At 36.7% G+C, this 16,745-nt stretch overlaps 1 protein-coding gene across 2 annotated transcripts in view; it reads left to right on the top strand.

The window, feature by feature from the left end:
* The window catches only part of ajap1 (adherens junctions associated protein 1), an 88,102-nt gene that overhangs the window by 31,130 nt on the left and 40,227 nt on the right, over window positions 1–16,745 (top strand). For both annotated transcript variants that reach the window (XM_079826907.1, XM_079826908.1), the window contains exon 2: window positions 12,354–13,084. In XM_079826907.1, the coding sequence (XP_079683033.1) occupies window positions 12,354–13,084 (731 nt within the window). The remainder of the gene's footprint in view (window positions 1–12,353; window positions 13,085–16,745) is intronic.

The raw sequence follows: 16,745 nt of genomic DNA, 5'->3' as shown, positions 1-16,745 counted from the left end.
TTTTTTACATATAGTCCACAAGACAAAAAAATAGCTGAATTTATTAAAATAACCCTGATAAAAAGTTTATGAACCATTGATTCTCAGTGCTGTGTGTCGTTCCCTGGATGACCCACGGCTGTTTTTTTGTTTTGTGATGGTTGTTCACGAGTCCCTTGTTTGTCCTGAGCAGTTAAACTGCCCAATGTTCTTCAGAAAAATCCTCCAGGTCCTGCACATTCTTCAGTTTTCCAGCCTCTTTTTCATATTTGAACCCCCTCCAGCAATGACTGTATGATTTTAAGATCCATATTTTCAGACTGTGGACAATTGAGGGACTCAAACACAACTGCTAAAAAAGGTTGAAACATTCACTGATGCTCCAGAAGGAAACGCGATGCATTAAGAGCCGGGGGGTGAAAACTTTTGAACAGGATGAAGATGTCCAAATTTTTCTTATTTTGTTTAAATATAATTTTTGTTCATTTAGTACTGCCCTTCAGAAGCAACAGAAGATACTTGCATGTTTCCCGGAAGACAAATTCAGTACAATTCACCTTGATTTTCAAATTCAATACGTTTTCACCCCCCAACTCTTAATGCACCGTGTTTCCTTCTGGAGCATCAGTGAATGTTTCAACCTTTTTTAGTAGTTGTGTTTGAGTCCCTCAATTGTCCTATGTGTGAAAAGATGGATCTTAAAATCATACAGTCATTGCTGGAGAGGGTTCAAATATGAAAAAAAGGCTGGAAAACTGAAGAATGTGCAGGACCTGGAGGATTTTTCTGAAGAACATTGGGCAGTTTAACTGCTCAGGACAAACAAGGGACTCGTGAACAACCATCACAAAACAAAAAAACAGCCGTGGGTCATCCAGGGAACGACACACAGCACTGAGAATCAATGGTTCATAAACTTTTTATCAGGGTTATTTTAATACATTCAGCTATTTTTTTGTCTTGTGGACTATATGTAAACATTTTTCATTTAAAATATCTTATTCAGGACAGTACTAAATAAAAAAATAACATGCATTTTGTATGATCCCTCTTATTTAGTTAAAATTATTCCCATTTTCACAGATTCTGCAAGCGGTTCACATACTTTTTCATGCCACTGTATAAAGGTAGCATTTAGCTTTTGGAGTAGCATTTAGTTTTTCCTGGGGTATCAAAATAAGATATAGATTATCTGTAACGTTTCATTTACATCGATTGGCATACTGAAATGTTATTATCATTACAAGCCTTAAGTCTTTTAGTTCTCTCTCTCTCTCTCTCTCTCTCTCTCTGAGGTACTGTATGTCTATGTGTATGTCTGTGTCTGTATGTGTGTTGAGAGGGCGTATGTGCGAAGCGGGAGTCATGTTCTGTCATCATTGTGGCAGGGATATGAAATGTCAGTGCAAGGCTGTTGGAGATATCTCCCCCACAGTCACAACACACACAAACACTCACACAGCTGAGCTCTCCAGTGGTACACACACACACACACACACACACTTGTTCTTTAGCACACAGATCAGAGCATGTGAAACAGCCATTTACATCCCAGTGATCCAGCAGGAAACATATTCTGATGCTCTTATATGCTCATGTGTTAATGGGCCAGTGCGCGGACAACAGCTGCCTGTTCATTACTGCCAGTCTCTAAATATGTAACATGAAATCCTTCCAGTTCATTTATGAACCATATATGAAAGACAAGTGCAGTTGTGTCCAATGAAGGTATGTTTTGCAGTGAGGTCTAATTAGTATTCGAATGAGCTTTTTTTGTACACTTGGATTGAGCAACATTCCCAGCTTATGTTTCCTGCTTGTCGAGATTTGATTATAATTGAAGTCAACATGAAATTACTTGTGATAGTCTTTTCTTCCCTAATGTGACATCTGAGTTAAAAGGCTTTTCGAACAAGAAAGAAATGTATTGCAGGACTTGATTTTATCCGTCGGGAATTGATTGGATCGTAGGATTGTTGTTGTGCTATTGCTGTGATCTCATGTGAGTGACGGGATGTCCCACCCTCATGTCATCAGAGATGTTATTTTGATTAAAGATTACACAAGCATATGAATTAAAAATAAAATCAGTCCATCAAAGGGTGCATATGGCTTTCATACAAAAATGCATGTGTACACTTTACAATGGCAATGAATACTAATCTGATCTATATTCGTGCATTTCATACATTTTTATGAATACAGACTTTAAGAACTGAATTAGATGGGATATCTTCATTATTATGTGTCATTGGATGTAAATATTAGCCCATTTGATGCTTTCATAGTAGCACAGGTTATCTTATAAAAATAGATTCATATGTAATATTTGTAAATAGAGATATTTCTACCTGTTCAATTACATTTCCTTTATTTTCACTCTGCTTAGTATAAACCAACTGACTGATCCAAGGATTCAGTCGGCTGTATGAGGATCAGACTGACTCACATTTAAGCTGCCCGCTTATCCAAAATACAGGCATGGAATCCATATTTATTTGCAACACTTCTCTGAAGTGTAATTCAGCTGAAAAATCGGACCATGAGTCATATGTCAGTGAGCATTTGGCTTGCCATCAGAAACCATTCTGGTCTGGTTTCTCAAGTTGTGTATCTTGTGTCTGGAGAGAGTATGTGTGATGATTTGTAATGGAACGAATGAGTTCACAGCACTTGATTATCTTGTGTGAAGACATTCACTCATCGGATGTGAACATAGCTGAGTAACTCGTACTGGATGTTCCTGTATTTTCCACCGGCCATATGCTCATCTACCAAAACCTCAGATCTCATTAATTGTAACCCGGGACAGTGCTTACTATAATCCCTCTGGACACATAGGGCTTGCATGTGTATTTTTTTATATTCCTTCAGTGTAAAAAGTGATCAGTTGACTTGACATTAAAAAAGTGAGGAAACCTGTTGCCTTAAAAAATTTTATTAAATAAACAATGCGTAACTGAAAAAGTCAAATGATTGAAAAATAGAAAAAGACCTTAGAAAAAAGTACGTTTGAGGACTTTTTAGCATTTGTTTTGGTAACATACCTGTTACACATCTTACATGTATTTACTCTAGTAATAACAATAAATTATGCATAATTACAAGCAGAGCTGGGTAGATTACTTACAAATTGTAATCGGTTACTGATTACAAATTACATGACACAAATTGTAGTTGTAACGTAATCCATTACACTGCATATTTAAGGTAATATAATCGGACTACTTTTGGATTACTTTTAGATTGCTTTTGACCTAAATTGTTTATTACATTGATTTGAGTAGATTAATATTGTATCATATTGATATAAAAGAGAAAGAAAATATATTCCATTCTTTATCAACAACATCAAGTGCTTTAAATATTACATTACGTCAGGGTTTCCCAGACTGGGGTTCGTGATGGAACTGCAGGGGTTTGTGAGTTTAATGAAGAAGCTAAAAAATAAAATAATTCTAAACATTTAGATTTAAATTAAAATAATTTTAAAATAAAAACAATCAAAATAAAACACTACTAAAAATATTTTTTTTATATTTTATGTCATGTGACCATTAACCGACATCAGAGAACCATTTATTTTTTATTAATGACAATTTTATTATTGACCTAACTTGCAAATTAAAATCACAGGGGGTGCTTCAAGTAAATATATTATATCAAAAAAGTTTTAATAACAACTACATTGCATGTAAATATGAATTTGAATGTGTTTGAAAGACAAAAGCCTTCCAAAGACGTGGTTTAATAACTGAAAGAGTGATAATTCAAACAATAATTAATGTGTTAATCAGGAGTAGATTAGATGCAATGTTGTAATGCTGAAAAACCCTTCAAAGATTTATGTAAATCCAGTGATCAAATGCTGTGTCTCATGGTCTGTGTGTCCAAAATGTATACAAGCAGTGGGCATTTTTAGAAAGGAACTTTTTAAATATAAAAAGTAGTAGTAGGGAGAATCAATGAATTATGAATATTTGACTGCCATTGTGAGAATAACATATAATCAATAAAAATGTACTGTAGTCTGAATACGAGTATTTTAAAACAAGTACTTAATTTTTGGAATCTGATCACGTAATCCAGATTACATGTAATCTGTAAACTCTGATTACAAGCAAATAAACCTAAACTAAACCCTAACCATAAATATATAGTTAGTATATTAACAACATATACTAACTATCCTCATGGAGGAATGAAGGAATGAAGGACTGGAATGGAGGATTTCTGAAAGATTCTGCACAATTTCTTGGTCACTAGTCAAATTTGCGAAATTGATCATGTGACCTACTGACGGTCAGATGTTCTTGATTCCATTACAGACCAAGATGTTCTTTGAATCGTTTCAAATCATGCTGGAGAACATTAGATTTTACACAAACTTCATGCAGCTTGAGTGCTGCTGTTGTTACAGCAAACGTAATAAAATGTGTGTATTACAGAAGGAATCGGCATACCCTGTGGTATTATTTATTACTTAAAAAGCTGTCAGTATTATTTGCTGGTTGTCCAGCAAAAGTACTGTGCAATGTTTTAGTCATGGCTGGATTTTGACATCTAGTCCTGAGAGGGGCAGTAAATGACTGTCTATAAGAGGGAATCATATAAGACCTGTTCCACCCTGCAACATTAATCAGAACTGACTGAGCAACACAATGAATCAAAATATTATTGTAGAATAGAACAGAGAAACGTGGGAGAGGAACAGAAAAAGAGAGGGAAAGTTCAAGTGGTCAAAAGAGTGTTCTCTCTTCTCTGTGTAATGGTTAATAACCCCTTTTTATTGTATCATTCCCCATCATTTGTTGCATCATCAAACAAGAAGTATCTGTAAGAAGCTCTAGGAACAAGTGCTTCTGTAGTTCCTGATTCTGCCATTTATTCAACAAATGCTAGATGTATTCACTACAATAGCAGATATTTGACATAGAAAGACCAAATGGAAATAACAAATAAATCAATTGAAACTGGGTTAAACTTTTTTTGGATCAGTATTTTTTTATTAGACATTCTAAAAACGTATCTTGAATTACGTTTCTAGGTTATTCCACCACTGATTAAAAAATAAGATAATTGCAACTTTTTATCTCACAATTCAGACTTTTATCTCGCAACTGACCTTTCGGTAAACCCCGCCCCCCTTAGTTACTGTTGCTAACACGGACAGACAAACGAGTGGCTAACTGTGTTACAATGACAGCTGTTAGTTTGAAAACCTTATCCCAGGTTGTTTTTGGACACTGAATGTAGCAGGCTCCGTCCTATTGATGGCCAAACTTTACTGATGGGTTATGAAGTTTATTGCGTCCTTTTTCACTCCAAAAAAATCACTGTAAGAGCTGAACAAACAAAGCATAAGAAGTGCGCATTAAGGTCTCATTTACAAACTCTCTCTCTCTCCGTTTGCATTATTAACATACACAGCAAATTACACAAACTCATTCAACTAGCAGTAAACAAACATTTAGAGACCTTATGCAAAACTGCTAAAATGCGAGCTCTCCCTTTCACCACCCGTATCGCTCTGTAGACTATAATACCCATCAAAGTCAGTGCGACTGATACTCAACTGCCATTGGCTTATCTGCGTTCAAGGGGAGGGGCTTGCCGATAGGCAGGCACGTGCAGAGGGGGGGGGCTTTGGGTGCTCGAGCCCCTGCCCTTTTTCAAAATGAATCAAAAGTGCCCCTCTCAGACAAATATCAATGATAATATCGTGGTCAATAAAACTAAATAAATGTGATTATTATAACATGACAATGTATACAATAGTAACGGACGGCTCAAAAGTCGGACAATTTCTGTTGAGGCGTTGCCATAACGCGTTGCTATGGGTCGCGTGCGTTTTGATTGACTGCTGATTTTCCACTGTTCGGAAACGGCTCTCGAGCCAAATATGGTCCTTTCAGAGAGTGTGTGGCCTGTAGGGTGACCACCCGTCCCGCTTTGCATTGTACCGCACAGCATTTTCACCCCTTGTCCCGCACGTCGCATATTGAGAAAATGTCCCGCATTTTCATCAGTCTGTTGGTTTTTAATTATCATAAGAAGACATGCATGCGTTCTTTTGCCTTTTTAAGAAAGCATTTCATTTATTCTTTTTGCGGCATCGTTTTTCACCTAGACATATTTAACAGCGCTTCGTCAGAAGTACATCCCGCCTTTCACAAATACAACAACAGCCGTTTTTAAAATCCTATCCAATGGTTGAAAAGAAAGGAGTAAATACAGTCACTAGTAGGTTCTGACGGCTGTCAATCAAAATGTGGAGCGGATTTGTTCCATGTAGAAAACGAATGGATAATTCGGTAAATTGGTTATATTCTTAATATATAATATAATATAATATAATATATATTACTGTCAATGAACTAGTTTCATGTTGCTTTATATTTTATTTGTTCATTATTGGACTTGGTCAGATCTGATGCCTGCTGCCTTTGGGCTCAGTGATGTTGAATATAAATGACATGTACAATGTTACATTGATGTAATGGTGTTTTCTGGAAGGGACTAAAGAACAAAGTATTTTTATCATCTGAAAGGCAGAATACATATGTTTTTATTAAGTTAGATAGACATTGTGTAACAGTTTCAGGTTATGTTTTAGTGTCGGTAACATGTCCCACATTGTCCCATGCAAACTTAGTAATTGTCCCACATTTGGTTTGTTTGATGGTGGTCACCCTAGTGGCCTGACGAGAAAAAAGTAAACCAATATTTTTTTTTCATCCATAATCAGAGCTAATGTGTTGATTTAATTACACATCTATATATTATATATTTTAAAGTATTACACAATTCACCAATGCCCGTTTGTTAGTGTATAATACACCAACCAATCGTGATCTGGCAAAGCAAGTTCAAATTCCATTGGGCGATGTGATGTGAAGCGGTAATTTTCTGTTCTTATTCATAAATCGGTTGAAAATGACATGGACAGACGGAACGTGGAACGATTTCCTGCTGTTTGTCTCATTTTATTAAATGCATCACTGACAAAATGGATTTTAACTGACAACAAACAAATCACTGTACAAGACCATGCAGCAACAAAAGTCGCATTAATGGTAAGTAGTGTTAAATTCACTTGTATTTATGTATATTGATACACCGTTTACTATTTCATGAAACTAAACCCAGGTGCCACCGGCACCTAACGTTACAGGCCTATTATGTGAAGTGTAGGCTGGCGAAATGGTTACGTGAAAGGACTTTATTATATTAACGTTAACATTTTTTAATATTATACAGCATTATGAAAGAAGTCTCTTATGTTCTTCAAGCCTGCATTTATTTGATAAAAAACAGCAATATTGTGTAATATATTAAAATAATGGTTTTCTATTTTAAAATAATTTAAAATATAATTTATTCCTGTGATCACAGCTGGATTTTCAGCATAGTGTCACATGATCATTCAGAAATCATTCTAATATGAGGATTTAATGTCAATGATGGAAACTGTGATACTCTTTTCAAGATTGTTGGATTAATACAAAGTTAAAAAGAACATAATGTAATAATATTTCACAATATTAGGCTACTGTTTTTTCTGTATTTTTGATTAAATAAATGCAGGCTTGATGAGCATAAGGATATATATATATATATATATATATATATATATATATATATATATATATATATATATATATATATATATATATATATATATATATATATATATATATAACAATTCTTACAAAGGATCTATAGTTTTTTGTACACTTAGTCAAAAGTCCAAGCGGCAACTAGAGTTGCCGGTGGGCAAATGACTTGTAAGTACATATAATGGGGAAATGGGGTAGACTGTGTTAACAGGTTAATAAATCAAGATTTTTGGTCTTGTTTAGTGCTTTTTGCTTTCATAATATCCCACCTAAATCATAACTTAACCCTTTAACTGAAATCTCTACTGTACAGTAGACCTTAATTCGATAGGGGAAAATATAATATTTTATGATATTATGTCTTGTAAGGGCCCAAATATTGAGGACCCTTCATCCAGTTTGGAATGGATGCATTTCATTCTAATCGGTCAAGAACCCCAATTCTCTTTATGACTAGTAGCTTACAATTCCATTATAATGTGGAAATTCAGACAAGTAATGAGTTTACATTCAGAATGAGTTTACATTTATATTATTATATGAAATCACCTACTACAGTCAGCCATTGAATATGGGACTATTTATTTATTTTTGTTATATGGATGTCATTTTTTCATCTAATATTTCATTTAACTTTTTGATACAAAATGACCTGTTAGGGCAACTAAATGGCTGCACTTTGTTCTGCACTATGTTCCACCACTTTAAGACAAATGTATTTGTTGTTTGTTGTATTTTCATATTCAACAGATTATAAGATAGATGCAGCTTTTGCATCGAATGTTCTTCGACTTTTATACATAATAAATTTGTTTGTGAATAAAGATTGATCTGTTGAAAGCAGTTATTTTGAGTTAGATGCCAAATGTTCTCATCCTAGTCAAATTTGAAATTGAAGGGGTGCATACAACATATTAATAACTATAGTTGCCGCACATTCAAATACGATTTTTAAGAAAAAAAACTAAAACCTGGGCAAAATAAATGCAGAACATGTTCACATAGGACACTATTAACATGACTATATGCATGAAACCATTCAGAAAAATTTGGGCACAAATGGGATAAGAGACTACGTACAACCCTTTTGAACCATGGGCCTGTCGCGGCGATCGTTTTTTACGTCGTTAAACTTGCAAAAGTGGATTCGGACATGCCCTAAGTGCACCGTGCGCTCAGATTGTTCAAATAGGGCCCATAAACTCACAATTCAGAATTTCTTTTCAGAATTGCATGACATAAACTCACAATTCTGAGAAAAGTCAGCCTTTTTTTCCCTCAGAATTGGAATTTATATCTCACAATTCCGAGAAAAGAAGTCAGTATTACGAGACATGCGTAAACTTGCAATTGCAAGGAAAAAAAGTCTGAATTATCTTTTACATTTTGTTATTCCTTTGCGGAAACAAGCTTCCATTGTTTTTCAAATTATTTTAGAAACCACTAAATTACCTTTGATCTATGCATAAAAAATCTCTGAAAATCTTTATATCTCAAATCTTAAATTTGTCTTGTTTTTACGATGTTTAGATAATGTTACTAGAAAAGAAGACTTTTTTTTGCCAGTGAATACTTTTTTCAGCTTGATTAAGTCTAATGATACATTTCTCATATCATTTTGGCAGGTTTTATTGGTGATTTGTTTTATGCTATTAAAATATAAGCTTGGCATTAGTTTTGGAGATTTGACAGGAAGTAGCTATCTGGGGGTGGTACAAAGTTGACTTAAAAGGACTTTGGTGAAACTCATAATCAGTTCAGTTTCAAATGTTATTCCCTTTAACAGTGCGAGATGGAAAAGGAGATGGTCTTATCGTTATCTTTCAGGCTTTTTCAGATCACATATTTTCCATTTAACTTTTTAGGAACTCCCAAGCCTCTTCTTTTAACTTGCTTGTGTCAGGAAATGTGTTCCTTTAGCACTTTCATTTTATTAAGTAAAATATATATTTCCCCTCATTATCATGAATATGGATGAGAAAAGAAATTACATATTCCCACTGAGTCTATATTTGTGTTGCCGTTAAATCTGAGCAACTAAGCACAAATCTTATGCAAGCTTGCAAGCATAGTGAACATTAGCCTAATGAATATTCAAAAGGGGAAAATCTTCTTTATTCATCTACTTTATTCATCTTTGTCCCTTGTAGTTTTAATTTATTGTACTGCCTTCTTTGCTTTATTTATTTCATTTATTTTCTTATGTTATCAGTTCAATGTATCACATAGTCACGGAAAACTGCACAGAATGCAAGTTTGGTGAGTAAATAAAACAATACTGGAATTCACTAGTTGGCTGGTAATTTTATCAAGAACATTACTTGGGTTCAATTGTGAGGTAGGATATGCTTACATATGCATAATGCAATTAAATCAGTTGTTCGGGAAAAATTTGTGGCTAAAAACAACCACAGATCTTCATATTAATATTCATATGAATGGCAAGTAATGGGAAGAGGTCGTCTTAATGGGTCAGTTTGGCAAAAAAGCTATTTTTGGATCCTGAATGTGTCTGTTGTCTGTGAATTCAAATTGGGTACTAAAAATTACAATGAATTACAATGCAGAATCTAACTGACCCGAATCGTAGCTGATGCGTTATAAGTAAAAGCTGGGAGGGCTTGTTCATGAAAAAATGTCCTCAATGTTTCTCACTCGAATTCACACCCTGTTTTGTGTGACCCTTAATTTAGCCCTCATTAATACCACATCAGCCTTGAATTCACAATGTAGCCACCTAATTTCATCAAAAACCAGCAGACGGGTGATCATTAATAGCACAACATCGGTTCCGATTTGTCTCCTTAAGTAAATACAATGATGTTCCTGACAGGAATTACATTCTAATGGAAAACATAAGCACGGGGAGTGTGAGTCAGGCCCCTCGGGGCCCAGCCCAATGGGATTGAAGGACCTTATTAGTGAGGTAAGATCTCTCAGTTGAGTGGCCAAAGGTTCTGACCCAGTTCAGTCAGTCCAGATACCACAAGTGCGCTTTTTTTCCGATTAGCAATGAGAGAAATGTAAAGAGAGGCTAGAAGAGGGGAAAATGGAGAGCAAGGGCCCTCTCCTAGTTTGCTTGAAGAATCCATCTTATTCATGAACAGATGAAGCAGCAAGCCAAACACACTCTTAAGTACAGGTAAATGAAAGTGCTCTTTAGATAAAGGGGAATTGATTCCCCTTTGGTATGGTGGTTTTATAAACTCTTAGTGTTTTTCAGATATATGATTTTCAAATATTACACTTTATGCATTGGACTTGTTGGTTCAGACATGCTGGTTCACCAATGGGTCAGATAGCTCAATAAAAATCCATCACCTCTTAACTCAAAGCAACAGCAAAGGCCATTCATGTGTGGGCTCTTTAATCCCTCTAAATTAGCCTTTGACCGTGACCAATATTGTGGAAGGACAGGAAAGATTACAGATGTCCCTTGATGAAGTCTCTTTCTGTTTGGATCAATAGAGACTCTTGGCTTCTTGACATGTTTTTTTTATATGAGGGTATGGCAGCTCACTCCAATGTGTTTTATGTTCTGGAATTAAAAAACAAGCAAACAGCACCCATCAAGTAGAAGGCCAGCTAAAGCAAAGCATAGAGGTGAAAATCGCAGTGGAAATGGGACGTTTTGTGGTTTGATACTTTACCAGTGGTTTTCAAACTGGTTTCAAGGATCCTCAGGGGACCACAAGGGGGTGCTAGTGTGTCCAGGAAAATGTGAAGAGAAAATGTACAAAATGCTTTTTTAGGGCTGTCATAATAACAGTGGAATGTGATATTATTTATTAATTTATATAACCACCACATTTGATTATATTACTGTTAATTCTGCTTTCAAAAGATTTTTTATTTTATTTAATTTTTTACAACCGTCATTTGATTATATTACATTATATTATATTACAATATTACATTTCATTCTGCTTTTAAAAGACTAGTTAGAAATCATGAGATGAATTGCTATTATTTTATTTTATTGACGGCATTAAGGAACAAAATATTTGGATATCGTTTGTTGGGAAATGTATATAAATATATAATATAATTTGTATGATTTGTACTTCATTTTGGAACATTTTCTCAATGTAATATAAATGGTTTTTATACATACGTTTTCTATTTTTATAAATTTTATAGCTGTTTATTTTTAATAAATCTGTGGCTCATTTTTAGATCACTGACAGACACTAATTGTAGGAGATTCCAAAACATATAAGACATTACCAAACATGTATCTAAAGCAACATGCAGTGCATTCAAGCAATACATTTTTTCAATACATAAACCCATGACCTTGATGTTGCTAGTGCCATGAGACCAATTCAGCTGCAAGAACATTTGTTTACGAAGCAAAGTAATTGAAGAGTGTGAGGGCTACGTCTTTGAAAGTAAATGTCTTTCAAAACAACATTGAAGTCTACTTTTAGCATCTAGCTGTTAAAGGAGAATCACACATCTAATTAATATTGGAGTTCAATTTATGAGAACTTAGTGAGTCACAGAGCAGAACGAAGCCTAGAGCAAAAATCGCTAGACTGGAAAATGGTGTTGGAAATAAGGACATTACAAAGAGTGCCGTAAAGACCAATCTACTGTAGTGAGTCCTTGAAAGACGTAATAAGAGAGTCTTTATGCTAAAGAAGTTGTGTAAATGTTGCGCATGCATCCTCTTTCTGTGATTGTAGAAATCATGCGCTTTGATTAAGATTCTCCAATGTGGCTGATTTCTGTCTCCTTTTTTCTGCTCTCCAGTTCCACGGTTGCTTGGAGACCTGGAGGAATGCTGGGATGTAGAATGTGGATCCTCTTCATCCTTGTACATTTCACAATGGATCTGTCTCTGTGTGCACCAGCAGGCCAGGGGCTCACCCTCAAACTACTGCCCAGATCAGTGCCCCGCCGGCAGCCGCACCCTCTGCCCACCCGGGACACGCTCAACGGCCAACACTTGAGGACTCTGGGTGTCTTGCATCGTGGTGTTCCCCCTCCCTTGCCATCACTAGGTAACCGCGGGGCGCTCTGGGGCGTCAAACTGTGGGGGCGGAAAAACCGCCAGTCACTCCAGAAACGACAACTTTGTGTGGAGTGTAAATTGACCCCCTCCGACAAAGGGGAATTGGTTGCGTTACCGGAGGGGAGTAAATCTGATTTAAATCTGCATTTATCTCGCTCACGGAGGCAGGTGAAAGGGGGCGGCTATGACTCCCTGGAGGGGAGGACCACCACAGTGGCAGGATTTATTGACTGGGGCCCTACAGGGGCCGACGAGGGGCTTGAGGAGGAGGCGAAGGTGACCCCGAACACCACCGTTACCTCTTTAGCCCCCTCCACTCCCACAGTTACCGTAACTATCCCTACCACACGCAGCCCCCAAAGGACGTATGCGGTGATTACAACCGTGCATCCTAAGAGGCACAGCACCACACAGCCAAGCAACTCCAGAGTGACTGCCAAACCACCGAAACCTTTTGGGGAGACACCAGGTAGGACATAAATAATCTGTGTACGAAACTTAATCAGCTTTTGTTTCATCACGTATTTGAGGCGGTGAAACACGCAGGGCCGTCAGGCAGTTTAAGGTTATTCATGAGCATGGCACAGGTTATTGGGTCACAGACCACAATGCAGTGCATCAAAAACACTGTGTGGGTTTTTTGAAATCGGAGGGTGGAAGATACTCACGAAGCTGTAATTGGCACACAACTGCCCGGCAATTTACAGCAAAGAAGGTGGTTGAATTGTCAAAGGGCCAAGAGCGTGCATCTTGCTAGCTTTTTTTGTGAAAATAATGGCTCACTCAAAATTTTGTGCGACGAGCCTCAGCTGCTGTATAATTGTGGAAAACAAGCAAATAGGGAAAAATAACTAGGTACCGGTGTTGAAAGATTGTCAATTTGGTTAGGCTAATGGGAATGTGGTGTCAAAGTGGACATGCGTCATCATGTTTGTGACTGAAAGTTTCTTAAGCCGGACAAATATAGGGAAAAGATGGCAATCCAGTGTTGGCTCTTTTTCAGTTTTTCCATAAATGTATAGTAAAATGGCCACTCTCACTCTCAAGAATTGGAATGACAGGAAAAGGAACTGGTAATGACATTCTGGGAAATCTAGTGTTCTTCCATGTTGGTCGATAAGATGAAGGTTGTGTTCTGTCGTTTTTATTTTTTACATTTTATATAAATCAAATATGTTTTTAAATTATATATTTGGACCCACTTTATATTAGGTGGCCTTAACTACTATGTACTTACATTTAAATTAATAATTTGATACAATGCACTTATTGTGTAAATACATGTTTTTACATTATACTTACATTTAAAAAAATTCATCTGTAATTCATTACAATTACACTGTTGACACTTTCCTTACACCTAACCCTACCCTTAAAGTTACCCACACCACCACACCTGTCCCTAACTTTACCCGTATCCCACCGCAATATCAGCAAAAGTTGCAATACAATATGAAAACATAATAAGTACATTGTACTTATATTTTGATGTTAGTACATAGTAGTTAAGGCCACATAATATAAAGTTGGACCATATAGGCCTATTTTATATAAACACTAAAGTTTTTTTATGTCTAAGGTCTATTATGCTCATCTAGGCTGCATTTATTTAATTAAAATAATAGAAAGCTGGATTTTTAGCAGCCATTACTCCAGTCTTCAGTGTTACATGATCCTTCAGAAATCATTCTAATACGCTGATCTGCTGCTCAATAAACATTTCTGATTACGATCAATGTTGAAACAGTTGTGTCCCTTTTTATACTTCAGGTTTCTTTGATGAATACTAAAAAGACAGCATTTATTCCTTATCTTATTCTTCATCTAATCTTTACTGGCATTTTTGATCAATTTAACGCATTCTTGCTTAATAAAAGTAATCGTTTGAACAGTAATATATACATTTTTTTTTTTTTTTTAAACGTTGCCTGTTTAGTCATTGACTGGGCACAGAGGCACGCTTTTAATGCACGTCTACTGTTACATTTATAATCTTTGGCTCCATTGCATAATCTAGACTAGATATCATGTCCGTGGCATGGCAGAGTAGCCTACATATGGCAAACTCAGTATCTGTCAGCTGTATTTGTGTATCCTGGGGAGATTATTCTAGTCTCAGTCCTAGAAGGATGAAGATTGGCATTAGCTCTCATGTATGCCATTAGCCGGTAATTTGTACTGTCTGTTTGGTATTGCGCAGTATTAGGCTAGTCATCCATTCAATGCAAAGTCCTCTGGGTAGATCATCTATTGTATTCCATAAATCTGTGCAAAAGGGGGGAATGTCTTGGCACATTCTACAAATTGGCTTGACTCTAGCTGTGTATGCTGTTTTGAGATCTGTTATTGCCTGCGAAGTGGCCAAAAGTTTAACGCACAATTAAGTTTACACAAGAGCGTGGATCAGCGGCAGACATAATAAAAGACAGATAGCATGACCCCAAAAAAGACACGTTGATGATTTGCAGAAAAAGATGTTTTAATCCACTAATTCTACACTACAGATCTGCAGTACTGCAAAGTTATTAATCTTCACAGGTTTTGCACATTAGCATGCCATAGATTATATTAGCTGCAAAGGGTATTAACAATAAAGACTCCCGTAAAATTAGATTCATAGCGGGTAATATACAAGCGAGAATAATTTTACGACTCCCCTGAATGGAAACTTACATACATCCATGCATGTCGAATTATATTTCAGCACAAAGGTCAAACTCCAATCAAATGTCACGGCCTCATTAACCATAGGAATGATTAGCAAAATGAAGTCAATCTGGAGTGACGACAGCAGTGTCATTACATCTAAAGGCCAGCGCAAGGTTTCCCTTAATCTCAAAAGTGCTGTTTCAATAATCCTCCTCTTCTTCATTTCGTCTGATCTTTATAAAGGCTAGGTAAAATATCAATCGCACCTGACAGTTCACAACTCCCCAGTCTAACAGTAATAGAGGACATTGTAGGATAGGATAATTTCAAATATATCTCATATACACCTCTATGTGCAGTTTAAAACAATCTTTTATCCCACTATGATACAAGTTTTTTTTTATTTTTCTTAAAGGTAAAGTGTGTAATTTCTGTGCCATTAGTGACATAAAATGGAATTGCAATGTATTTATGTGAAAGGCCTGACTGGACTGGACTAGGGGTGGGCGATATACCGGTAGAGATTTTGGACTATCGTCTCTATCGTGGTTACGCTCACGTGACGTTGCTGTGCTGTCATAAAACATGTTAGAACTGAACTGGACCACCTAAATGGGCTTTAACGGTTAAATATACATACCTATGTGTCAAAAGTGACCATGTATTTGCAAGTAAACACAGTCATTAATGTCTTAAGCAGCAGCCATATCATCTTGTAGTCCAAGACTGGTTTCCCACTGAAGCTAAGCAGGGCTGAGCCTGGTCAGTACCCGGATGGGAGACCTCTTGGAAAAACTAGGTTGCGGCTGGTAGAGGTGTTAGTGAGGCCAGCAGGGGGTGCTCACCCTGTGGTCTGTGTGGGTCCTAACACCCAGTATAGTGATGGGGACACTATACTGTCAATAAGCATTGTCCCTCTGATGAGACGTTAAACCGAGGTCCTGACTCTCTGTGGTCATTAAAAATCCCAGGATGTCCTTCGGAAAAAGAGTAGGGGTGTAACCCCGGCATTCCTGGCCAAATTTGCCCATTGGCCTCCTAATAATCCCCATATACTGATTGACTTCATCATTTGGTCTCCTCTCCACCAATAAGCTGGTGTGTAGTGGTCGTTCTGGCACAATATGGCTGCCGTTGCATCATCCAGGTGGATGCTGCACATTAGTGGTGGTTGAGGAGACTCGTCACTTGGCATTGGAAGCTCCTTGGAGCAGCCTACGTTCCTGCAGCCTATCTGGCAACCTCGAGTCAGGGGGGAGGGGAGAGAGGGGATACACCTCTACAGTCATTTGAAAGTGATTGCAGTACCAGTTTTGGCCACAATCTTACATACATTTCCTTTAATTATTATTATTTATTAAGTGAGCTAAACTCTTGAGAGAAAACGCACGAGTATAACGGATCCGTGCAGTCAATTCTGTCATTACCTGCTATCATTATTAATGCTAATCAAACAACAAAAAAAAGAGAGAAAATCTCTC

Source organism: Gobio gobio, assembly GCF_949357685.1.
Source record: "Gobio gobio genome assembly, chromosome: 10".
In the NCBI taxonomy this organism is placed as follows: Eukaryota; Metazoa; Chordata; class Actinopteri; order Cypriniformes; family Gobionidae; genus Gobio; species Gobio gobio.
The sequence above is the reverse complement of the archived record's forward strand: the minus strand, read 5'-3'. Positions and strand labels throughout refer to the sequence as shown.